This window comes from Alternaria atra, assembly GCF_907166805.1.
Source record: "Alternaria atra isolate CS162 genome assembly, contig: 8, whole genome shotgun sequence".
Taxonomy (NCBI): Eukaryota; Fungi; Ascomycota; class Dothideomycetes; order Pleosporales; family Pleosporaceae; genus Alternaria; species Alternaria atra.
The window spans coordinates 1-24,255 of NW_025091346.1; the positions used below are offsets into that span (position 1 = coordinate 1).

The 24,255-nt window shown below is 53.4% G+C and overlaps 10 protein-coding genes across 10 annotated transcripts; 3 read left to right on the plus strand and 7 right to left on the minus strand.

Moving 5' to 3' along the window:
• Positions 1 to 353: 353 nt before the first annotated feature.
• On the plus strand, positions 354 to 1,476 carry ALTATR162_LOCUS12158 (uncharacterized protein; the record flags this gene model as incomplete). Its single annotated transcript, XM_043319804.1, has 2 exons — positions 354 to 1,332; positions 1,382 to 1,476. The coding sequence occupies 2 exons, from the start codon at positions 354 to 356 to the stop codon at positions 1,474 to 1,476; spliced, it is 1,074 nt and encodes a 357-aa protein (XP_043175739.1).
• Positions 1,477 to 1,800: 324 nt separating this feature from the next.
• ALTATR162_LOCUS12159 (uncharacterized protein) lies at positions 1,801 to 2,289 on the minus strand (the record flags this gene model as incomplete). The annotated part of the gene is made up of 2 exons (XM_043319805.1): positions 1,801 to 2,144; positions 2,193 to 2,289. The coding sequence occupies 2 exons, from the start codon at positions 2,287 to 2,289 to the stop codon at positions 1,801 to 1,803; spliced, it is 441 nt and encodes a 146-aa protein (XP_043175740.1).
• Positions 2,290 to 2,727: 438 nt separating this feature from the next.
• On the minus strand, positions 2,728 to 3,317 carry ALTATR162_LOCUS12160 (uncharacterized protein; the record flags this gene model as incomplete). The annotated part of the gene is made up of 2 exons (XM_043319806.1): positions 2,728 to 3,222; positions 3,282 to 3,317. The coding sequence occupies 2 exons, from the start codon at positions 3,315 to 3,317 to the stop codon at positions 2,728 to 2,730; spliced, it is 531 nt and encodes a 176-aa protein (XP_043175741.1).
• A 1,358-nt stretch (positions 3,318 to 4,675) lies between these two features.
• ALTATR162_LOCUS12161 (uncharacterized protein) lies at positions 4,676 to 5,404 on the plus strand (the record flags this gene model as incomplete). The annotated part of the gene is made up of 1 exon (XM_043319807.1): positions 4,676 to 5,404. One exon carries the CDS (start codon positions 4,676 to 4,678, stop codon positions 5,402 to 5,404), a length of 729 nt encoding a protein of 242 aa, XP_043175742.1.
• Positions 5,405 to 5,779: 375 nt separating this feature from the next.
• ALTATR162_LOCUS12162 (uncharacterized protein) lies at positions 5,780 to 7,391 on the minus strand (the record flags this gene model as incomplete). The annotated part of the gene is made up of 4 exons (XM_043319808.1): positions 5,780 to 6,088; positions 6,145 to 6,994; positions 7,095 to 7,338; positions 7,388 to 7,391. The coding sequence occupies 4 exons, from the start codon at positions 7,389 to 7,391 to the stop codon at positions 5,780 to 5,782; spliced, it is 1,407 nt and encodes a 468-aa protein (XP_043175743.1).
• A 2,826-nt stretch (positions 7,392 to 10,217) lies between these two features.
• Positions 10,218 to 11,437, minus strand: ALTATR162_LOCUS12163 (uncharacterized protein; the record flags this gene model as incomplete). Its single annotated transcript, XM_043319809.1, has 6 exons — positions 10,218 to 10,308; positions 10,358 to 10,434; positions 10,485 to 10,547; positions 10,752 to 11,212; positions 11,262 to 11,359; positions 11,421 to 11,437. 6 exons carry the CDS (start codon positions 11,435 to 11,437, stop codon positions 10,218 to 10,220), a joined length of 807 nt encoding a protein of 268 aa, XP_043175744.1.
• Positions 11,438 to 12,660: 1,223 nt separating this feature from the next.
• Positions 12,661 to 13,179, plus strand: ALTATR162_LOCUS12164 (uncharacterized protein; the record flags this gene model as incomplete). Its single annotated transcript, XM_043319810.1, has 1 exon — positions 12,661 to 13,179. The coding sequence occupies one exon, from the start codon at positions 12,661 to 12,663 to the stop codon at positions 13,177 to 13,179; it is 519 nt and encodes a 172-aa protein (XP_043175745.1).
• A 1,305-nt stretch (positions 13,180 to 14,484) lies between these two features.
• Positions 14,485 to 15,270, minus strand: ALTATR162_LOCUS12165 (uncharacterized protein; the record flags this gene model as incomplete). The annotated part of the gene is made up of 1 exon (XM_043319811.1): positions 14,485 to 15,270. The coding sequence occupies one exon, from the start codon at positions 15,268 to 15,270 to the stop codon at positions 14,485 to 14,487; it is 786 nt and encodes a 261-aa protein (XP_043175746.1).
• A 2,991-nt stretch (positions 15,271 to 18,261) lies between these two features.
• Positions 18,262 to 19,129, minus strand: ALTATR162_LOCUS12166 (uncharacterized protein; the record flags this gene model as incomplete). Its single annotated transcript, XM_043319812.1, has 3 exons — positions 18,262 to 18,606; positions 18,655 to 18,852; positions 18,953 to 19,129. 3 exons carry the CDS (start codon positions 19,127 to 19,129, stop codon positions 18,262 to 18,264), a joined length of 720 nt encoding a protein of 239 aa, XP_043175747.1.
• A 1,419-nt stretch (positions 19,130 to 20,548) lies between these two features.
• Positions 20,549 to 24,087, minus strand: ALTATR162_LOCUS12167 (uncharacterized protein; the record flags this gene model as incomplete). Its single annotated transcript, XM_043319813.1, has 3 exons — positions 20,549 to 20,863; positions 20,913 to 21,089; positions 23,521 to 24,087. The coding sequence occupies 3 exons, from the start codon at positions 24,085 to 24,087 to the stop codon at positions 20,549 to 20,551; spliced, it is 1,059 nt and encodes a 352-aa protein (XP_043175748.1).
• Positions 24,088 to 24,255: the final 168 nt, after the last annotated feature.

Consider the following 24,255-nt stretch of genomic DNA (forward strand, 5'->3'; position numbering starts at 1 on the left):
AATGTTTGTGACTGCGCGATAACCCTGTTATAAGACTTGTCTTCGGCGTGTGCCGCTCTCTGCACATTAGCTTTTCTTCCACTGCGTGGCACGTCCCAGCAATCCACGCTCCTCAAATTCCTTGCTCATCCCACTGCAGGGCCCAAGTACGCAGTGCAACACGCAGCATGTCAAACCAATTACGATCCAAATCCCGATTCAAATCTCCTCCGCCCACTCCGCGGACGGTAGCAGATAGGCTGCTTCGCTCGCTCAAAGAGCTTGGATGGCCTGTAGTGTGGGCTTTGGAAGACATGCTTCACGACATGTCTACTCTCCACCGGATTCTCTTCTGCTATTTGGGGGTAGTGACCATGGTTGTTGAATGGCTGCGACTGGACCGTGCAGACACCCTTCTCTCTATCTCGCTGGGAGTGGTCAAGCTGGCCGTTGTAGTCGACTGCATCTTGGTCGTCACGCATCATCTGACGCGTCTGTCGGCATCGAACCGGATGCTGGCGATCGTGGTATACCAAATGCCCTTCGTTACTGGGCCGCTCTCGGAGTTTGAGCTTACCAGGCTGATGCTCACAGACAATGCGACGTCGGCGGCGAACACCTTCCTGGTTGGATGTGTGTATGTGAAGCCTCTGGTAGCAGGCGCACTTTGCCTTGCCCTCCATGGCCTGCACACTGGAGGGTCCGGGATGCAGCGACAAGCTACCGATCTGTTGGATGTATCCAAAGTCTTTCTACGGAGTGGGCCCTTGATGGTACTGTCCACATACGGACTGGGGCTTGAGTCGCTGCCGATGCTCACAGCTGCTGCGGGAGACAGCCCGTGGCTGTCCCGGGGGGTTCCTGTCCTCCTCCTCCTATCCATCGGCTTCACCTGCTACTTCTGGTACTGGCATACTGACAAGTACCGTACCATCGCAAGCAAGAAGTACAACACTTGCAACGACAGTGAATGGGTGGTGCTGCTAGTCTGCTTGGTGGCGCTCAAGGTAGGAGCCGCTCGTCTGGTGCACAGCGTCTGGAACCAGATGCAAGCCATTGCATGGACAGCGGGCCAAGACAGTACTTGGGAGGCCAGCGGCGCTGTGGTCCAGTTTGCTGTCCTTCCGCTTGCGGTGACGGCCGTGGACCACCTCGCAGACATCAGCGCTGCCTATCGAGGGGACATTGATTGGCCGTGGGCGAGTCTCTGTCAGTCCACACTGCAGACGTTTTTTTTCATCAGGCCGCTGTTCACACTCGTGGGCCATAACCTGGACCCTCGGAGCGGTCGCATCGGCATCGCACTGTGCTTTCTCGGCATTGCCTTGTGGCTGTCGCTGCCGGCTCTCTCACGTAGGTTCTCTCTACACGACACGCGCAATAGGGTAGCTGACACTCACAGGATTGCTCAAAGGCTCTGTTTTGCTTCTCGCCTACTCGGCAGTGTTGGCCGTCTGTGTAGTCCAGCCAGACTTTTTTGAGGCATATGTGTTGTAGTATGGGTTGGCGTAGGCACGAGGAACCATCAGAACGCGAAAAGAGCACTAGCGGAAGATAGTATGGGACCCAGGACGAAGCAGTAGACAGCGCCTAACGCACACCTAGTCTTTCTCACTTCTTGCCGTCATTTCAGCTGTCATAATGGAGAGAAACAGCATCTTGTTACTGCACATTCTGCTATGATATTCCAATCTGTACCTGCACGTAGACCCATGCTCACACCCGTTGCTGGCGTCCCCGAAGCATCGCCAGCTTCGTCGCACCGAGGGCAGGCGCTTTGTAGCTATCAATCCAACTCGCACATCCTCACCTCTATGTGCCTCACGTGCCCTCGTCTTTTCGTGTACCCGCCGTCTCCGTGCAGTCCCAAACAGGCCCTCCTTTCAGGAGAGCATAACCATCCTCGAACGGACTTGTGCACTCTGCCATTGTCGGCGAGTTCCACGAGCGGCTCGCCGACGTGCTTGAAGACGGTTGCACGGCGAGGCCGCCATGGCTGTGCGCCGGCGCTCGGTAGTCACTTCCACCTGCGGGCGCTATCTCGTCCTGGCCCTGTTGTTCGAGCGGTGCGAGACGGGAGTCATGGCATGTCGTGCGCCGCTCCGTACGAGCAGATTCTGGACCACGAGACTGCGCTTGCTCTCTGCGTTCTCTGTCACGCTCACCTACGGCAGCGTGAGCATTGCGACATTTCCACAGGTTTCGGGACCTACGGCGCTTGCGTTGGGAGATGCGGTTCTGTTTCCTGCGGCGTTCCAACCGCTCCATCATTGTCTCTGCAGATTGCTCGAGCGCCGCCCGGTCCGTCATGGTAGGCTACTGATTTCGCAAGACTGTTAAGGTGAGTGCGCTTACTCGACACATTGCACCCTCTTTAGCTCCATGTCTGTCTTTCTACCATGGCTCTTGAGCGCGATCGTGCTGACGATCTGCTTTGCATCACAGTCAGCACGTGGAATGCCAGCGTACCGGTCTTCCAGCCCTAAGCTCATGGCATTCCTCGGCACTGGTATTCCAGGGCAGGGAATACCAGCGGCCTGGTATTCCATGGGCTATGCTTATGGGCATGACACTGTCAGTCCGTAAGACGTCATGACAGGTCTTGTCGGCGAATCGGCCACCCGAGCACGGTGCTTACAGCGTGAGCAGTCTGCATTCTGCCCAGTTTCAGCCTCTATGGAGGATATGCATTATGCTCTACGGAAGCTCTATCTGAGTGAAGGTGGTGCGTAGGCTGAAGTCGCCGCGCTATACTCGACTGCCCACAAACGCCGCCAGGATGGCAGCCAAGAACGTCGCCAGACTACGCTTACGCCCTTCGCTGGTCCGCGAGGGCTGGCTAGCGCTCCCGCCCACGACGAGCGCGGGCGATGCATCGGCTACGTAGGGTGTACTCTCTTGCCTACGCGGGCGGCTGCCCTTGAGTTGGACGAGCTTGTGAGAGCGCCTCGCACCGTTTCCGGTCCGCCCACCTTGCCTGGAAGCTTCACGCAGCCTAGTTTTGTGCCAGACGGGGTAGCGTCTGTCGCTTCGGCAGCGATGGCGACGATAGACAGTCTCTTTAGGATCCTTGCGCGCGCGAAGCACTGCGCCCAACGCAGCGCAGAGCGTCTCGACAACCTGATGTGTCGCCAGTGAGCCTGAGCAACCCGCAGTAACATCTAGCCATGCACGAACCTGTTTGCGAGACACCGCAGGCCGCGATGTCGATCGGGAGCACTGCTTCATAACTGCAATGGCACGCTACAGTAGGGTAAGACTGAGAGCGCATCTCGCGTCGTCTAGAAGAGGCCTTTGCTTACCAGAACGTGCCGAACAAGAGCTCGTCGTCCCGCCATGGCCGCGAGGTGCAAAGCTTTGTGACGGCGCGCAGGTGATGGCTGTGGGGAGGACCAAGCTAGCGCGGACGACAGCGTGCAGGCCGAGATGGGAAGTGCGCTGGAGACAGAGGGAAACGATGGGCAATGTACCTTTGCACCGCTCGTCAGGACGTGCCCCTCTCCTTACGCTCACGATCACGCGGCTATGCGACGTGTAATCGAATGCACGAGCAAAGGGAGCAGCACCTGTCATTCATGGTCAGCAGCATCCTCGATACTGCTGCAGACATCAGGCCGAGTTCGACGACGCATAAGCTCGTTGCGTGTCGAGCGAGCGCGGCATGTACGGTGGAGCGGTCACCGAACACCCACTTTTCCAAGTCACCGAAAGGTCGATATCTATCGATTTTTCATCAAAACACGACTCCAATGCCTTCTTAAATCTTTTTCCCAACGTCCTCTCTCCGCTGCCGGCGTTGTGGTAGGTGCGCTGCCTTCTTTTGTCTTTCAGCTCACAGGGAGCTGAAATCTTTTCAAAATGGCCCGTGCGCTACTTGGATTTTCACGTTCGGTCGAAGGCCACAACCACCACCACCAAGACAAGGAGACAGCCTTGACATTCCTTGTTCTTGCCATATAAGGGTATTGCCAGGCTGGATGCAAGGCTCTCCATGCGAAGAGCTACGGCACAATCCGACAGAGCACCAACTCTCAACACGCAAACAAGGCAGCCAGCATGGCCTTCTATCTTACAACTCTTGGGGATAAAGAAGAAGGACAGGCCTGACTCTGCCTTCCTACTACACCTATCTCTTCAGACACAGGCATGGCCAAGCCTAGTACAAAGGCTCTCCTCGCGCAGAGCCACAACTTGGATTCGACAGAGCACCGGCTCTCCACATCCGTCGCTCTTTCCTACTCCTTCTCTTATGGCAGCGAACTGCCTTCGAACACAAGGGATCCATCTTAATGTGTACATACACTGCTTAGTCTCCCCAGCCGAAAGGGGAGCTGTAGCTTGAAATGGTAGCAATACCTGCGCAGGTAAGAAATGCTTTCTAAGGTAGTGTGTGAGCACTGTAATTTTATAGCTTAGCACGTCCTATATGCCCTTCGGGAGGCGAGATGGTGGACTTACTCCCCATCAAACAGACGTAAAATGAATACCAACCAACCAACCAACCCACCAACTACGGTGGAGCGGTGCGTGTGGGTTGAGTACCACCATCCTAGACGACTGTGAGCCATGTACGAACGGCAAATCGACTGCCGGATGGATATCCACCTGTAGTAGTGCCTTTACACGAGTTGCTTCCCACCGTGCTCTTGACCATTGCCGTCGCGCTTGGCCTGTCTCTTGCTATCGCGCCGCTTCGATGGCGACACAGGGCAGTATTCGAGCGCTCCTCCAAGCCATTGTGTTGCTATTCCTCCTGACGCTGTTCACTCTCGCAGCTCATCTTCTCCAGCACTGGTGTGGCATCTCTCGGGAAAGGCCTCCCCCTCCTTCAACACGCCGCAGTGCTCGTCTCCCCTGTTCTATCCTCTGGCTCGCAGCGCGTAACGGAGCCTGGCGATGTGTCTGCGGTCATCCCAACGGACCCAATCCCGACGACGCCTCGGGGCGGTTCCAACACCACGCTCCTCATCGAGACACCTCTGCATCCGATCATGAGCCCGGGGGATCGCGCATACCCGCGTCTTGTGTGCCCGCAACCGAACCTCGACCGCTATGCCTACCTGAAGCGTTCGTACTCGACCTCGTCCTACGTCCTGAGCAGTACAACCCAAACAACACCGTAATTTTCTCCAACGACGCTGCTCTGTGCATGGAGGATCTTCTAGAGCTCATCCATCAGCGTACGCTACAGGGCGCCGATCAGACATGCGCCATGGACTGGACGTACGTCGGTGACCATCCGACGTTCTACGATGTGTGGATCGCGCGCGGCATGACGGGCGACCCGTTCTTCGAGATTCCTGCGAGCGGAAGCGGGGACCGTGCGTGGGATCTGTTTTGGAACGACCGGAATGCCAAAGCGCGGTGGGCCAGCTGGAAACCGTTTCAGGTGTTCGCGTGGGGTACAGCGACGACGCGACGATGAGAATCAAGGCCCTCAAAGGCTATACCTCGTTGCATGCTGCGCGCGAAAGCGATGATACTCTGATTGACTGGGATACCCTACCGCCAGAGAAGGTGAAAGGCATGCCGAACTATCAGCAGCAGTCCTTTGTCGCTTGGGATGAGGGCCTGGCGCACTGATACATGCGGCTGCGGGGGGTGGGGTGGTATACAGGATCTAGCGTATCGCTCATGGCATCAAACGTCCAAAAGACACGCGAATCACGATGGCGGTAAAGCTTTACAGGATGTAATTCGTGCGTAGAGCTGCGTCCTACAACCTTTTTCCTGCTCCACAGCCCTTGAACACGCTCGAAACATTTCTCATACCACTCGTGTAGGGTATAAGTGCTGCTGCTTATTCAATACTTTTACATATTACTTTGCGGATTCGCTTGGATCTGGGCCGAAGCACAATCTCAAACGGAACAGGGCTCCGTCCACTCGCACCATCGTACTCGTTCAGATCGACAGGATGACCTGGCACTTCTGCCAGGTCGAACGCCCACAGCATCTTCGTTACGGCGAGCCAAATTTCGTGCTGTGCAACGAGTATACCGGGGCAGATACGCCGACCGACGCCAAAGGTCCAGTGGTCGCGCAGGCGCGGATCAGCCAGTCTTGCGGACTTGGCAGAAGAAAGACTATCGTCGAGGTAACGGTCAGGCTGTCCCCAGTTGTTAGTGGTACGGTGAGATTCTCACAGGCACAGAAATGGCTTACATTAAACTTGAGGGGATCAGGGTATCGCACTGGATCGTGGTGCATGGTCCACGTGTTCAATATCAAGACCGACCCTGCCGGAATGAGCGTGTCGTTACACACGAGGTCTTTGCTGGCCGCATGTGGTGTGCCCAGCCAGAATGGATTGTGACACCGCTCCACCTCTTTGATAATAGCTCGGCAATAGGGTAGATTGGCCTCGTCTTCCAGGTTAGGAAAGCGTCTGCGGCCGACGACGCGGTCGAGTTCTTCGTGAGCCTTGCGCTGGACGTGTGCGTGGGAGGGAATCAGCGCGCTAAACCACTGTATGATGGACGCAGTCGTCTCGACACCGCCCACCATGAACGCCGAGGCTAGCATGGCCATGTCAAGATCATCCAACTGCTCCCTGTCTCTCGTGGCGACCATGGTCTTGACGAAGCAATCCTCGACCTGCACACCGGTCTCCATGCGATGCTCGATGCGCTTGACTTCACGACCATAGGTGTCCACCAGTGCAGCGTGCAGTTGCTTCCCGCGACGCTTCATTTCCCACGGCAGGCTTCTCTGTAGCCACCCGGGCACGAAGTCAACCAGATTAGACATGGGGCCGGTCGTGTTCATGAACTCGCGCGAGAGGGCCAGGACTAGTGAATCCGCGACACGAATCCTAGGAGAGCCGAATGTGATTGCGGCCATGCAGTTCAGGGAGCAGCGTCCGATGTAGACCTGGGGATTCAGGTGCTTGCCATTCGCACCGTCCCTATAGAGCGCTCTGATCATCTTCGTCGTTTCCAGATCGAGTACGCCAGTTTGCTGGCCGGCGTCTTTCGGGTCCAGCGAGGCCGTCGCTATCCGGCGGTGTCTGCGCCTGCAAATGGAACTCAGTACCCGTCATTGTCGTAGGCTTTCCTGGGGAGGGAGGGGGAGGGGAGGGGAGGGGGAGGGATGGAGAATCACACAAGACGTACCACATGTCCCCGTATCGGGTGGAGGTAATACCCCTGCCCTTGAGGATCGTCCGACTCTTGACGAACATTTCCTTGCGATCGGAGCAGATGGCTCCGTTGCTAAGGAAGAGGGATTTCGCAATGCCCGGATCTGACACCACGACGAAGCGCTGGTTACCGATCGTGAAGGAGTAAAGCGGTCCGTATTCCTGGGCCCATCTGTGGAGGGTCTGTTCGGGATATGTTCTCAGCAAGCTGAAACAACCTACGCTTTGGTCAGTGGTTTCGACGCTGCCAGCTGGACGACAACAAACGCATGCCTAGTATAGGGTAGCCCCGAGGGCCCTTCGGCAGGCCAATGGCGCCGCGGCGCAAACGACGCCGCCATGCGACGATGCCGAACATGAAGCCAGCCGTGACCACTAGATATACAACCCACATTCCTGAATACCGTCTGTACGTGCAAGGCGATGCACACGAAAGCGCAGCAACCGAATGATGCAACGGTGCACGGAGTAGGCTGCTTAACATATGTCGCACGGTGGAGTGCAGGTACTGTAGACAGAATAATGAGGAGAGAGCATATGTTGTATTGATTGTAGTATCCTAGCTCAGCTCGTATGAAGGTCATCGCACGGCGTTGTTAGCAATAAGGTTCATGTTCGCGACACCGCTTGGCCTGCGACAACATACAACGACACTAGGGTCATATCTCTGCGCAAAACACTATGTCTCTTAGTCTTGGCTTTCTGTCATCTGGGTCAGTGGATGTCGAGGAGGGAGCTAGGGTTCAGCACTTTGGCTGTACGAGAGGGCCATCGCCATGGCGAAGCAGAGATGACCTGCCGGAGTCACGACGATCATAGACGCCGATCTACCCTGTGCATGCAGCTTCGTGATGGGCTTACGCTCGCGTACGCGTTGCGGGACGGCAGCCTTCCCTAATCCGCCCTTGTAGCCCCTGTAAGCTGCTTACGGGGTAGACAGGGCTTACGATAAGCGAGTATAGACCTTGGATATGCTGACGCTGCAGACGAGCCGCATGGACGCTTTGACCGCTGACATCGTGTAAGGGTGCGATGGGTTGACCATAAGTGCAAGGTATAACAGTAATGAATTCGATAGAGAAGCTACACTACGCTTGCGCTGAGTCTATGTATCACGTAGTGCTAGGTTCGAGAAACTTCTAAGGGTCCGTGGAGCGCCGATGAAGCCCCGACAACGCTCCGAGGGTTGCAGCCTATCCCAACCAGCTATAACGAAGGCCACAGGCCAAGTACTACTAACCAAGGCTTCAGCCTCTTACACATCGGCCCTGCGTGGGAACCGAGAGCGATGTTCCAAGCTGATCACTGTCGTCGGCAGTCGCTGGGCACCATGCCCAACTTGCCGCATCGGACTTGCGCGTGCGTCTGAGAACTGTGCCGCAGATTCTAGTAGAGCAAGCACTCATGATGGGGATAACCTATTTGAGGATGCGACGACCTGCTGTCTGTCTGGCGATAACGACTTGTGACCGAGCGGGATGAATTCGATACCGGTGAACTTCGACAATGTTCGCTATTCTCCAGTTGATCGCAGGCCCTACTTTTGGGATCCTGCCTACCCGCAGTGGATCCAATTCCTAGAGAATGGCGCGTGGGCATCAAGGCACGTGTCATGGGTAAAGGAGTACGTTTTTTTACAACGCGTTTCGCCCCGCGCACATTGGCCTAACACTAGACAGGGAGACCAAGGACGAGAACATAAAGAAGATCGCGAAAAAAGCGGAAAGGTTGCTACCCCCAAACCAAAGCGCGACCGAGACACCTGGGCCCGCTCAGCGTCCAACTTTGCCGTCCCTCCAGTCCTACCATGCGAAGATTTCGCCGGAGCCCCCGTGTCACGAGCCTGTCGGCAAGCGCAGGACGCCGCAGAGACGACTGCTTCCCGCATCCAACTCAGGCTCATCGGTATCCGCACGAAAGCATCCCTACTCTCAGGCTCCCAGGGGACAAACGCAGCCTAGGCAGGGCACTACGGGTGGTCCCTATCCGAGACTTGATTATTACAGCATGTAGAACGGCAACTTGTAATCGTACCGCTGGCTCGATGCAGCGGCCATCGTTACCAAGGAGGATATCTACAACAGGTCTGTGGTTGTGCCACGCCAGTGTTCGCACTGCATAAGCAATATTTTTGTCTCAACAGGGTCGATGGTGAGAAGCGGGACGAGTATACCTAGCTTCGAGGTGGCATCAGTGATGGTAGTGAGAAGCGTATCAGTTCATGTCGTCGTTCTGTAGTACCGTGCTCCGGTTGCAGGCAACTTGCTACAGTGTAAATCATCCCGGAGGGATGCGGTGGAAGCAAACAATGGTGTCAATGTCGATATCGCCTTCCTCCGAACGTGCATGCGTCAGTGGACGCGGGCGGTCTTTTGTCTGGTATGTGGTACTTGCTGCTTTTCCTATACGAGAGGATGGTCACATGGGTGTCTTTTGATCTCGTACGTTTGGCGTGGCTCGTGTCGCTACGGATCATTGCAAGATTGAAGGATGGGAATGAGCTTGTGGCATAGTACGCTGATAGGTGCGTGATGTACGCCTTGAGCGAAGCGCTACTGACGTTGTGCCCAGCTCTAACTACCCAACTCTCCCTCGGAATGGCGAAGTAGAGCTGACTGCCTGGCTGCTAGTATCTATTGATCTTACATAATGATCGTCTTTTCTCTCCCAAGCACCGATGCGTGGAACGCGGTAGGCATCCTTTGCATTCGTATGTCTTTGCAACACAATCGAGAAGCGGAATACGTACTCGAGGTGAGTGGCGGGTCACGGGTGTCTCTCCAGAATGGCAGAACCGGAAGATTTTCTTTGTGAATTACATAATGAGTGCTTAGTATGTACAGAACAGGCCAGCCCGCGATAGCGTCATAGGAAGAGATTTCTACCGTGCGCGCCGGCCAGCGGCCTCCTACTTGGCATGCATCCCACGTTTCTATCATGGTGATAAGGACAGCTCAAACTTCTCGTTCGTCGGAAGATCTCGTGAGCTGAAACCCGACATTGCGTGAAAGGACCCTTCCGGCAAGGTCCATGTTTGTGCAGCTGTGCTTCAACAACTGAGGTCGCGCCGCTCCAAAACAAATGCGACTTCTTTCGACTAGTCCTTATCTTGTTTTAGATGGAAGTACGGGATCAGGACTCGTACGACCATGTCATCCAGCCGGTCGCTCGAAAGTGATCCGTTGTTACTGAATGGGGTCAGTAAGGTACAGGGTGTTGCTAGTTGGCGTCACCTACACGGCCGCGGTGATATTCTCACCAAAGTACGACGCCGATTTCCCGAGGAAATTCATGCTACCAGGCATGTTCATGTCCTGTTCGCAATTAGATGGGTGGCGCCCGAAGCCCTGGGGACAACACGTACCAGACCGGCGTTGGCGGATGGCACGCCAGCATGCGCAGCGAAACAGTCGGACACAACATAGCCCTAAAACCGAGTTCGTTTTTCAGCAGACCGTTGAGCGCCTTGCTGTTCTGGCAGCCGTAGCTTCCGTTGATGCGTTGGTAGGAGCACATGACTGAGGCAGTGCCTGCTCCCACGGCATTGGCAAACGGCTAATGGTACGTCTCGTGCATAGCCTGGAGGACATGGTCAGTTGTCGTGGCCCGCAAGCAGTTTGGCAGGGTTTACCTTGTCGTCTATGTTGGAGCTGATCGCCTCGATGATCGTTCGATTGGCGCTAAAGGTGGGATTCCGCTGAATCTCCTGCTCATTGGCGATGTAATGCTTCGTCGCTGCCTGAACGCCCGCGCTCTGGATCCCTTGGACGGTTACTGCGACGAGTTCGCCTGAGAGGTAGGCGTCCGGACTGAAGCCCTCCCAGTTACGCCCGCCAAAGGGAGATCGCCCAAGCGGGCCGGCGACTGGGCCCAGTACGACGTGGGCGCCTTTGGCACGAAACCCCGTGCCCATATAGAGCGCATGCTGATGGGCGAGCGAGAGGTCCCAGGATGCTGCTACGGACAGCTGAGCCGGGAAAACAGACACAAAGGGGGCGTCGCGGATCGCCTGCGGTCTATCTTGCAGGTAGAGGCCAGTGAAGTTGAGACGGCTAATAGGTGCTATATCGCCCATGCAGGGACCCGTGGTACCTGCAGACGAGTTCAGTTGCTTGTCGATCTGCAACAGAGTGCTCCCTACCCGTAATCATGCCAGCCTTCTCCGCAAGTGTCAGTTGGCCGACGAAATCTCTAGCTGCCTCCAGTGCTTCTTCCCATCCCCGACTCCGGTAGTGTAGGCTGAACGGTAAGTCAGATGGAGAAGGAATTATTCCTAGGGTTGCTCACGGGAAGGGTAAACAGGCGGGCTGGTTCCATATTGAGTATGCGTAAGGCCAAACTGCGCAGCGACTGCCGCGATGTGGCCGAGCCCTACGACAAAGTATAGCATGGTGGAGGTACAGTGGTGAATACAGCAGGTCCAATGTTGTAACACCCAGTGATATCACCGTTATACTGCCCGTGTCCGCCATTTGTGCCTGCCCAGATGCGAGATCTACCGTGACGTGCGAAGAAGGCACCATCCAACCAGCAGAATCGGATCCAGGCAACACACTTCTGCGTAGCTGAGTCTGCACAGCAGCACCGTGTTGCGGAAGCACTGTCAGCCTCGTGTCGCACACTGCTTACGGTACATGGAATGGACAGCTAAAGCAGATATGCGTGTGGCATTCCCACGCATCTCCGTGACGAGTGGGCGATTCCACCACTCGTCCTGTCTGCTTGTCCTAATCGTTATAGCGTCGTGGACACCATCGCCGTAACTGTCAGCGTCATACTCATCTTCGACGTAGACATCCCCCGCCGCGTTGGCCGAATGCTGCATCACAGTTGCCAGAAAGACTCTTGAGCTGCCGTCGCCGCAACGGCGATCTGCTTACATTCCCAACATCAGCAGCTTACTTACTCTATCGAGAAAGACACTTTTCGGATCAGCGAGCCTAGTCTCTTCATCGCTGTCGCTACGGTACACAGCGTTCGAGCGTTGCCTGCGGCTCAGACGACGCACAGCCACGGCATTTTGTGTCGTCGTGACGGGGCTTGGATGCCTGTTCGTCGACATTGGGTTAACGTCAGAACCGCTGTCTCCTCCAATTTCGCCTTGCCGTCAGCCTTGGACCTAAAGCGCTAGGTATTGCTACCCTTTATAAACGATAGCTAGTTCGCAGTCACAACAATACAGTTTCCAGCTCTGCGCAACTCCATCACTCAGTCTTTTCACACAACCACGACGACAGAACGGCAACGGACCCTTAAAGCTCTTATAAAAAAGATGGATTCTACCTCGAACCAACCCACTGGGGCTGAACAAGGCCCGGCATAACGAGTATTGATAAGGTGGTGGAAGACAAAAAGCATCAACTTCCAACTTGGCCATCACCAGAACCAACACCGCACAAAGATTTTGTGCACTCTAATCCCCCGGAACCACCGACATACCGCAAATTTACTGTCTTTACCGCTGGCAGCATAGAGATGGGTGCCGCAGTTAACTGGCAGCGGTTGATGGTAACCCAGCTGAACCACTTGCCGATCACTGTATGCAATCCCCGGAAGGCAAATGGGATCAAAGCATTACGCAACAGGCCAAGGACAAATTCTTCAAACAACAGGTCGATTGGGAGCTAGATGCACTAGAGCAAGCAGACGTCATATGTTTCTTCTTCGACACCGAGACCAAGAGCCCAGTGTCTTTGCTCGAGCTAGGTCTTTGGTCTGCCTCCGATAAGGTTGTCGTTTGCTGCGGAGAGGAATACTGGAAAGCAGGAAACGTCCAGCTCACGTGTAAGAGATACGGTATCACGTGTGTCGAGAAATTCGAACAATTGGTACCCTTGGTCGAGGAGATGCTTATCGAGAAGGGCATGAAACTTGACAAAGGCAACTTGATCGGAGAGAACATACACGTGCCAAAAGAGAAGCCAAAGAAGAAGACGCAGCTTGAGGCGGAGAAGGCGCAACTTAAGGCAAAGAACGCGCAACTTGAAGCAGAGAAGGCCGACTTGCAGAAAGAAGTTTGTGAATTGCTAGCCAAGCTGGCGATACAGCCAGAGATGTGATCACATTATGTGAGTAGGCTCTAGCGCTCGTGGTGGGAGGGTGGATCGCGGCACGCGTGTCCAGTACCGAGAGTTACCTGTATAGACGGTGGATAGCAAATCTTAACATGTATCACGACAACTCGTGTACCTTCTATCGTGCATGCTGATACCTAGTCGTTCAATAGACGAGTCCGGACAACGTGAACGAACGGCTGTGTACGTCTCCCTGTGGATCCTCACAGTTTGTGCCGCTGCAGTTCAGGGGTCAGATGTCGCAGACCTAGCGGCTGCAGTTGCTGCACAGACTAGGTACCGGAGCGCCAGGGATCCGACTCCGCGGAGAAATCTGCTTACGCTCCGCGAGGCGTACGTTGCGCACAGGCCCCCTCGCGAAGCTTGACTCGCTGGCGCCGCGTCTGCAAGGGACACGAACCGTAAGCATGCTGACGACCATGTAATCGTTCCGACGGTTTGGTTCCCTAAGCCCGACGTCCGGATCTTGCGCACATCCAGAGGCGCATCCGTTATTCGTGTGGCTAAGCACTGATGACCTCCGTTCAACGAGGTGTCGCAACGTGCGCGACCCGTCTAGAACGGTGCCGCAGGCACTTGGTTCTGCCCGAGGTAGCAACGGCATCGCCACCATGCTAATCGCAAGTCTGTCTAAGAAATGTCGAGCACAGCTCAGCGTCTAGAAAATTGCTCTGGCACATGAAAGCCCAAAAATTCATAGCATAACCTGCGTTGCGTGCCCATCACCTATGCGCAAAGCCGGTTTGCCGCACTCGCTAGTACGTGAGCCAACGCTAAGCCGAGCACGGAAGGTGTTCACAACATGGGCGATCATTGCGCAGCTGGGCAGCGGGTGTGATTGAGCAAGAGTCAGTGAGACAGAGTGCATGTTTTGTGAATTGTACCGCCCTAGCTCTATTGACTTCTAGGCCAAATTATGGCACGGTTCGTGACAACGTTCCTGTTATGACAGGGCGACTGTTGCGAAGGGTTCTAAGCTATCGATTCAGAGGCAACCGTATCGCTGACCCATCCCTGGCTGCATCTTGCTACCCTGTGGTCGTTGGTGAGCACCGCTGTGAACGAGAAGAACAGCAGCAATCTGACATGGCCATGTCTTACGTCTGTCATCTTGTGTGTACCCCGCAATCCCACTTCAGTGCAGCGATCCTCCACGGCGTGCTTACCGGAGATAGCAATGCATATGCGTAAGAGACGCAGCACATGTTCAGGAGCCCACCCCGTGTGTCGTGCCGCGCAAACAATGCACGTTCGATCAGTCGAATGTCTGCTCGCTGCTGGTGATGGTGATCAGAAGGCGTTGGTCTCCAGGGCTCGATTGCACTTTCCTTGCGCGTCGTGACCGGCCGGTGTCATGTGTTGGTGTAGTGCAACACAGGCCTCGTGTTCGGTGGGAGAAGGTTGCAGCGCGTGGGATTGTTCTACCGCGAGTACTTTCTTCTGCATCTCTACTTCAGGATAGCTTGGTGTGAGGCAGGTCGTGCAGTGCGATAATCCCTGTGCTGGGCATGCCCACCAATCGATGCAGATGCAACACCCGCAGCTCCAACCTTGCTCTGTCTGGAAGGAAGGAGATGGATGGAAAGTTGAGATGTAAATCTCCCGGCTGAACAATTCGTACAGGTCGGCATCGATATGTACGTCCCAATCAAGCGCTGCCAAGAATTGCCCTTCCATCAGATTCACCTCCACGTTCGAGAAGCCGGCGAAGCCGCATTCAGGAATAACACTGAGATCCGCCCAGCAAGCGTTGTTCACGCTGTCATCGTTGTGGACCTTATGCGCGAGCATCAACGCAGCTAGGAAAACTCGATGAGGGGTAGACGGGCGACCGAAGTGAGCAGGATGCAGGCGACCCCGGAACCATGATAGATATATGAGGCTCATCATGAGTTCCGGAATGGGGGTGTAAGACCGTATGGTGATGTACAGGACGAAGTCGTCGATGGAAGGAAGATAGGCCTCGTCCACACCTGGCTTATAGGCAGATAGGCGCGGTACAACCTTGGCCACTTTCTCAGCGACATAATCGATGAGACTGGACAGTTGACGAAGCTGGGTGGGGTGTCGAGGCATGCTGAGCTGGTAGCAGAGAGGGCATGCGTGCGCAGACTGCCGCGAGGAGGTAGGGTTATAAATCCATGCACCGTTCAGACTTCACACGGTTAGAAAGGAGATCCCGCTGTAACTGCAACACTACAGTGCAGTCTGCAAGTCACCGCCTCGTTCGTCAGTACAGCAGCTGTGTGAATCGACGGCAGACACTCCTAAGCAACGGTCTGTTCGCACAGGTACAAATCATTAGATTCGTGATCGCTCCGCCATACGACTATAGCCATGTCTCGAACAGATCTTCCGCTGCCATCCGTAAGCCGACCTGGCTACTTGCTTATTAGCTCACTCCTTGTACTCTTGTTATCGCTCGCTTCGTGCCGTGTGACGTCTTGCGTCTGCCTCGTTCTTACACATCTCCACCGTCTGGGGAGTCTTTTCGGCATACACCAGTTGGCGTCAGCACCAGGTTTTGTCGAGCATCGGCAACATCTGCACACCAGTCAGAGCCTAGCCCTTCTGGAGCCCTACGCCTGTATCGGGCGAGACGGCGGCTCGCAAGCTCCTATGGCGTGTGCCGATTCTGGGACATCAGCCTTGACGCACGGAAAGTGAATTCTAGGTGCTTTCTCACCTCTGTCTCTTCGAAACAGCCGTAATGAGAGCTCGTGAAACATGCTCACGGGTTCGCACAGACACGCACAGAGTTATGGACCGCCTGGGTTTATAAGGGATTACGTCGTATCTTGGTTAGTCCTGCGTCGGCGATGAGATGATGTATTTGTCTTTAGCTTACGCAATGTTTCGATGTACATGTGGCAATGCGGATCGAAGGACATAGTGAAGCAGGAATAGAGGTTTCTGCTAGGAGATATCGATAGTAGCTTCAGAGACCTGCTTATTGTAACATGAAACGTCAAGCACCACAGAATCCAAAGCCTAGCTGAAGATGAATGTGCGTGGTCTAGATATAGTAAAGTACGATCCAAGCAATGGCTGTGTATGAATTTGGAGAAACAACGCCCTTTAGTGACTGACGCAGTCCATATCTTCTAATTTTTCAAGGAAAGAGATTCTATAATTCTAGTTCAATGCTGTCTTAATTCGGCCAGCTATCAGGTCCGTGCTTTTTTGTGCGCAGCTGGAGTGTGCCTAAGAAGCATATCGCTGGCGTTGGATCCATTTCTTTCTAACGACTCACGGACATACGGAGGATGGTATAACTGTAGTTTCCATTGAGGTGGCGTCAGGATTGCGCTCGGTAAGGCTTTGCCGGAGGGTTGTGGGTTTCACTGTGTCCGAGTTCTGGCAGCGGAGAGAGCTGGCTGCTGGCTGTCGGCAGGCCTCTTTGGCTTCCGTAGGTGTGTAATTCACCATTCATTGTTCTATGACGCCTATCGTCGTCAGATTGGAGATATTCAGGTACGCCGGTTCAAGGAAATGGTGCGTAGACTCGGTCGATTCACTTGTAGAGACTAAAACTCCACCCCATCTACGCTAGAATATCCTGATCGCAGCCTATCAAGCACTTCTAGCAAGCCGCTGTGTTCCCATATTCCCGGACGGTTGAGTGAACGCTCAGACGTAGAAAGGTCCTCCACGTACTGGCAGCACCTCGTGGTTTCTTGGAAGCGATTCTGCATGGAGCTCGGAGCTGTAGGTGTGCGTTCGACTCGGGTCAGCCTCGCTGGGGTGGCTAAAGTGGTGGTAGTGATGAACCTCGAAAGCTAGGCTGCCAGCACTGCCATTGCATTCTGAGATTTTCTGCAGTAGGCGTGTGAGCAGACGTTTGCTTTCGGCACATTCCAACCTCCTGCAAATCTGCGCAGCCCACCCTCGCTCATGTAGGGCGTTACCGGATCGATGTTTTCCAGAGAGCCAACAACGATTCTTTTCGTCGGCGCAGTGCATACTGTTCGTGAGGACAGGACTATTGAGACAGTGCCACTGTAGACGGTAGCTGGGAGCTAACAAGGCCGTTGTGCTTGTGAGGTTAGGAGAACGTCACATAGTACCTCCTGCAATTGGCAGGGCATGAAATTTTTAGACGTACCGTACTGTGACTGGAAAACGCGGCTTCGATTTTGCCATCAGCGACGACACATGCACTTGGCTAGAGGGTAACTGATATGGTTCACATGATGCTGATGGCTGACGCTTAGCTAGAAGCGAGTAAGCAGATCTTCCTAGCAGACCGTCTGGACACTGTGTGCAGGTGGGCAACGATGAATTCGCTATACACGAAACGCTAGATGCATGAGTACGCGAAACCAATAGCAGAAAGAATTGTCTCAAAAGCGGCTTACGATGCTCAGATAATGAGGAATCAGTCACGGAACGAGCTTTTCATTTGACTTTGAGCAAGGACTTGTTTCATACGTGCGTTCAGCGTATGGCAAAATGTTTAGATCCTATAATCGAGTTAAATTTATGTATGATGTAGGCTGGCCATGTTTCTGGGTCCATGGAATCTTCGATGTTTTCCAGGCAGAAAAGGCCCTCCAAAAGTGTGGCCCTGGCTCGGTCTCGCCGTCTACGAAGGTCACGGTTTGCTTGCGTTATGCACACTAAGCATTTTCACAACCCAGGATGGCTTCATAATTGATGTGATCATAGGCAGATATAGATGTGGTCGCGTGTCAGCAGATGATTCTACGCCACCCTCTGATAGTGCTTCAGTTCGCGGTAGACTGTTGACTGCTACTGTAGTGTCTGGACACTCGGAGCACACTACCTGCGTGGAACATCGATACTTCGATGTCGTCTACTGCGGCTTGTTATACAAGTCATGCGAGTGAAACATATGATCTCCTCAAAGACGACGTGAAGCTGTCGCGTGGTGGGGATTCCATGGCACGCCTAGAGGACTACAGTACTTTTACACAGCTGTGGGGAAAATGGACGCGAGAAAGATCACAACATCATACAGACAAAGACTTTCTATGGTGTGTTTGTAAATAGGCTGGTCCTTCTTGTATTCGCACCAAGTAAGACTGGGTCCTCAAACACTGACAGTCACTGTGCACCAGCATCTTCAAGCTTTCGCTCCAGTATTCTGACTAGGACCATGACCTGCCTCGATTCGTTGTCATCTAAAATCTCTTCGTTTTCCAAGTTCTTCTTCTCAAGTTTAAGCTTCTCCTTTTCAAGTTCAAGGTTCGCCTTCCTGAGTTGAATCTTTTCCTCTTCGACTTGAATGAGCCTTTCCTGCGTTTCGATGTTTTTCTTCCTGAGATCAAGTACCTTCTGCGCGTTATGTTTGCGGTCCTCTGTATAGTCTGGCAATCGATTTTTCAAAACATCAATAACTGTGCGGATGTAGTTTAACTCCTCTCTTCGGAGGATGCAGTCATTGCGATCCTAGCACCTGGTCAGTAGACTGCTTGAAACATCTGGCAGAGAACTGACAGGGTGATGTGAAGCTTTGTTTGTTGGCTGTATGCGATGTAGTCCTAAGGCTTTCCTTTTTTTTCTCACGTTTCTCATGTCGTTCTCGGTGATTGCATCCACTCTGGAAGAATCTAACTCTGAATCTTTGGGTTTACGCTTTCGCTTTTGATTGTGTTCGAAGGAGATTGAATTGTGGTCGTTCTGCGAAGAATGAATCTTATTCAAGGTCAGCTATACACAAAACGATGTGACTTCGCAAGTACCTGTTTGTCTAGAGTAGATTTCACGACGGTTTGTGCGACAGAGAGTTTTCGACTGTGATAGTCTCAGGTCCAAAACGTTGATCCTTAACATCAACTATCTTGGCATCGTCGTCGTCCCACTCATCTTCGCTGTCTGGGACTACAGTGTATTCGTTGACGCCCGGTTGTGGTCGATCGTTCAAACCCTCCTTCTTCATCAGACGGTTAGCCAATGGTTCGTGTCCAAACATCGTGACTCCAATCGAGCTTTACAGAAGATTTCTCTTACCTGTCCAGGACTCCGGCTGTTGCGAGATTGATATCTCGATGGACATGACATTGCCTGTGATGATGGGGGTGACTGGGTGTCCATGTTGTGGAGGTGAAAGAAAGAGGTGAGATGGTTGGAAGAAGCTTGCAAGAGAGACTGACTCTTTATATACCCTCCTCTGCCCCTGGACAGAAGGCAGGCAGCATTGTCGCCAACTGAAACCTGCGGCCTCCATCCTGGCTTCAATGCCACACCTTGGTTTCCACTCCCCTCCCTGGTCCATGGTATTAGCTTCCAGCTAGCACGCTGTCCGAAAGCAGAGCAAGAAGCCGCTCATCCATGTAATGCGGCTGAGGGTGGTCTGACTATAGGGGATGGCTGATTTTCCACTACTACGGCGTGTTCTCATCCTGGTCTTTCCCTGTCCTCAAGTAGTTTGAAGGGAGGACGTGGGCTGAATCCTGTTTCTGATTCCAGACTTTCCTTCCGGCTCTTCATGTGACCTGAACGAGGTTTTCATCATGCCTTGCTAGAAACCTCTCACTGCGCAATTCGCATGTCTATATTGCACTGTCTTTGGACACTGTCCATGACGGGAACCTGCCAGTCTGCAGACAGGAGAGACCATTTGTCCAGCCTATCGCACGGGATATCAGGCCATACTTCCAAGGAATGACCCACAGGGCGCAGTGTCTTCCAGGAAAAGAAACACTCACAAACATACCGTCGGATGCAGAGAGGCGACAAGGCCGTGGGAGTGGCGATGCCGCTGGGTTATGCGTTGAAGGAACATAGGGGACCCACTGGGCGAAGTAGCGAGTCACCGCTAGGTCGAACACTGCTGTGGAAAATGGATTGATCTTGTCCACAGTGGCTGTTTCAAGGGGACGGCAGTCTGCAGTCTACTTGATACCCACTGTACTCGTGCTTTCCGGCACGGGTTGTCTTCGTCATTGTATGACCTCCTAAACGTACGCACAGTATTTCGAGAGACCACTCGACGGCGCAGTGCCAGATTTGCGTCTCTGAGGATATACTGCAAGGCACTGGTAGCCTTCCATTGCCAGGGTCTGGACATTTGGAGTACATTGCCTGCGTGGACCATCGATACTTCGACGTCGTTTGCTATTGACTGCTATACGGGCAACGCGAGTGAGACATGTGATTCCTATCGTCAATATCATGTAACACGAGCGTGATAGCAGGCCTGTATTGCCTGCAGGAATCTCTAGCAGACTTTGAAAGAATAGATGCGGGAAACGTTACAGAGTGCGAGAGATCCAGGTCAAATAAAGCATGTTGCGCTGCTACAATGTTACAAGTATCTTCAATGTCGTGGTTCTCTCTAGCCCGAGCTTTCTCACATGGTGACTAAGGAAGGTTATGCCTTTTTCAATAACTACTGTCTATCTCCAGCTGTAGGGATTACATCTCTGCTCTTCAGAGCGATAAGCTCCTGCTCCTTTTGAGCAATCAGCTGCTGCTGTTGACCAATCAGCCACTTGTGTTGTTCAATCAGCCACTTCTGTTGATCAATAATCTGTTCCCGAACCAATCTATCGGCTGCCCCATCGAATTTGTACTTGAGAAGTGTTTCCACTACATCCCTCACCTGATGGCGGAGATTGACAATATCATCGCCATTCTGGTTCGTTTTCTCACTGAGAAGAATAAATTCGTTTTCTGGAAGGATTCTGTGGTTAAGGACGGGCTTCTTGCATTGGGTCAGTGAGACGACAGTTTTCTGAAAATAGGAGACTGACCTCCGTTAGACGGCCACTGCTTGCAACACCCTTTTCCAGCCCGCTATGAAGTCGTTGTTTCTTGGTAGGTTTCTCGTCCTCATCCTTGCTAGCTGTGATCTCCACTGACTCACGACCGTTTTCGTCCTCGTTTTCATGAATCTCGTCTGGCTTGTTTTGCTGCTGCAAGAACTTTCTCTTTGCGTTATCGTCAGAAAATTCTTTGTGCGAGACAGTTTTCGATACCTCAAAGACCCATAGGAGGATATTAATACCTTTGAGGTTCCAGTGAAGGAATGATGAAGCGGTATGAGCGTGCCTCGTGCAGATTCTAGGATAGCATCGAAACCCTATCACCAAGTCAGTAGGCCGAACGACGCATGTAGGACAAGACTGACTTGTGCTTGCCTGAAATCTTTGACCGGCAGTTTGTGTCGTGATTTGGACTTTGAGTATCTTTTTCCTGCGTTGCTCCTATAATATTCTTCTTGAGGGGTTCCTGGCAACGAGGAATCACTGAGCACGACTGTGCTACCCTGACTTCTTGAGTTCCCATCCTGAATGTTGAGAGTATCGACACCGTTCTCGCCAGCCTCGTCGTTCTTACCAATCAAGGTGGATGTGATTATCTCGCCTATCTCTCCTCCAAGCTGCGATCGATTACTTGGACATCCTATCTTCATGACACTGTTAATAAACGGTTCGTGCGTATAAATCATGACTATAATCAAGACTATAATCAAGATCCGGGGAAGAATATCATACCTTTTTTGCGCTGGGATTGCGAGATTGGCATCTGATAGGAGATGAGTCCGGCAGTTCTGGTGAGCGTGACTGAGAATCCATATTGGTGAGGTAAAAGTAAAAGGTGAGATGGTTGGAAGAAGCTCGCAGGAGAGACAGCCCTTTAAGTACTCTCCCCTGCCCCTGGACATATTGCAGGCAGCATTGCCGCCAGCTGACACATGCCACCTCCATCCTGGCTTCAATGCCACCCCCTTGGTTTCTTCATCCCGGTCGCTGGTACAGCAAAAAGCCGCTCATCCATGCAACGCGGCTGAGGGTGGTCTGACTATAGGGAATGGCTGATTTTCCACCACTGCGACGTATTCTAATCCTGGCCTTTCCCCTGTCTCAGAGCGCAGCGCCTTCCAGAAAAGAAAGGTCTGCCTAGAAATACAGGCATGCCGTCCAATGCAAAGAGGCGACACGGCTGTGAGAGTAGCGACGACCCTGGTTCTTGCGTTGAAGGAAGATGGGAAGCCGACGGGGCGAAGCAGCATGTTGCTGCCAAGTCCATCCCCGCTGTCGAAAACGATTGATCTTGCCCACAGACGCTGTTTCAAGAGGACAGCAGTCTCCAGTTCACTCAATACCTTTGATACCCTTTCTACTCGTGCTTTCAGCGACGGGGCTTTCTTCGTCATTGTATGATCTCGCTGCACGTAAACGCAGCATCAGAACAGCCACTTGACGGCGCAGTGCCGACTTTACGTCCCTGAGAGTCCCGCAACCTTCCATCGCCACAGCGCATATCGGGATCGCGTAAGAGAAGATCGACACTGCCGCAAGGCGCCCTCCACGGGATGCGGGACCACGGAACGGAGAAGTTGCCCAAACAGAGACCACTACTTCCCTTCTTGCGCAAGAGGCGGGTCTAGGATTGCACAGCCGACAGTTGTGCTTGGGAGTCTTCGCCAGGCAGCCATTCCAGGATCAGCAGAAACAGCCCCTATTTCGATCACGATCGCAAGGTTGATCAGCTTGGTCACGCGCATGAAGTCCCAGCTGACAGAAGCACTCAAGAAGACTGAGGCAGTCTTTTATCGGAGGAGACCGCCGTTCTTTCACAGGATCCTTCCCCGCCACTGCGACTTGTAGACTCCATTGCACGACAGCTCAGCGACTGCGCTAGGGTCTGACGCACATGCGAGCAGTGGGAGACTTTCGAGACGATCAACAGATACACAGCAGGAAGCCTCCTGCGGCGAACCTGCTCCGTGTAGTAGAGGCCAGCACCAGCGATGTTCGGCAGGCTCAATGCTAGAGTTCACAGAGGGAAAGATGGAAGGCACTGTGATTCGAGTTTCACAGGAAGAGAGGTAAGACAGATTGCGATCCACTAGGCATCTTCAGGTGCCAGCATACGAAAGTCAATTCGCTCTACGTCACAATTACAAAGATCACAAGGTGCATCTCGCAGGACCAACGACTGTGGAATGAACATGCAGGATCTTGTTGAACATCGTTGACACATCTCGAGATCAGGGAACAAAAAGTGCCCATCAGGTTGTATAGTTGACCAGGCCGCTCAATTGCTTTTTTTCTTACGTTCACATCCGACCGCTCGGACATGCCACCGAACACCATCCAAAGTGGACCGCACGCCAGGTCTACGCCTACCAAATGTGCTATGCGGCTCGACTCGAGCCATGCTGATGGGCACAGTGGACTCGCACCAGTGGGAGCTTACTGCGTCGCTTATCTCAGATTGGGTGGGCAAAATGACGTCTTGCACGGCCCCAGTGCAGTCTTGGGTGACGAAGCTGTCTCTGCAGCTGCCAGAGCGTCTTTTTCTTCGCGCCAAAGGGCCGACATCATAACGGAAAAGATAATCTATCAGTGGAACCGTCTCAACGTGGGTATCAAGTGTGCCCTGCAGTTTGCTACCAATAGACTCGGCATGTTGCACGAATGTGTCGCCGTCCTTCAAGCCGCTGCGGATATGATCTACTGCGGACGTGATTCGCCCGGTGACGACAACACCCAAGAACCACTCGAACATGATACCGTCCACGAAGTCTGTAGAGTCATCCACCGCCGATTTGTAATGACTCGATGACTTGGGCTCTTTAGGCATTATCCGGAGCCATGCGTTGGACAACGAATCGACAGGCCAGTAGGTCATCTCAACATACTTGCCCGCTGGAACAAGCGCAATCTCTAGTAGTGTGATTAGGACGTCTTCGAGCAGCTGGTCTACAGCATCACCATCATGGAGCTTTACCATGATCTCCTGTCCATCACGACGGACACCCTTGAAAGACAGGACGGCGCAGTCAAATGTCCCGTAGCGGAAGGACGAGGAGCTGCAAGTCTCAGTGGTAAGAGCCTCCACGACAGTTGTGTCCTTTGAGCTAGCGACAACTGCTGGGATCAGCCTCTCCTTCATCGTCGCTTGAACGAGCGCGCCCATGGTGACATTTGGCTGGACCCAAGCGGTGGATTCGTCTAGCCTGATCTGCAAAACCCTGGCCTGCTTCATCATCTTCCCTATAGCTGTAACGGCTTGTCGTTGCTCTCCCCATGGCTTGTCATGATACTTCATCGTATGGGGTAGCATCTGCGACGGCTACGCTTGCAC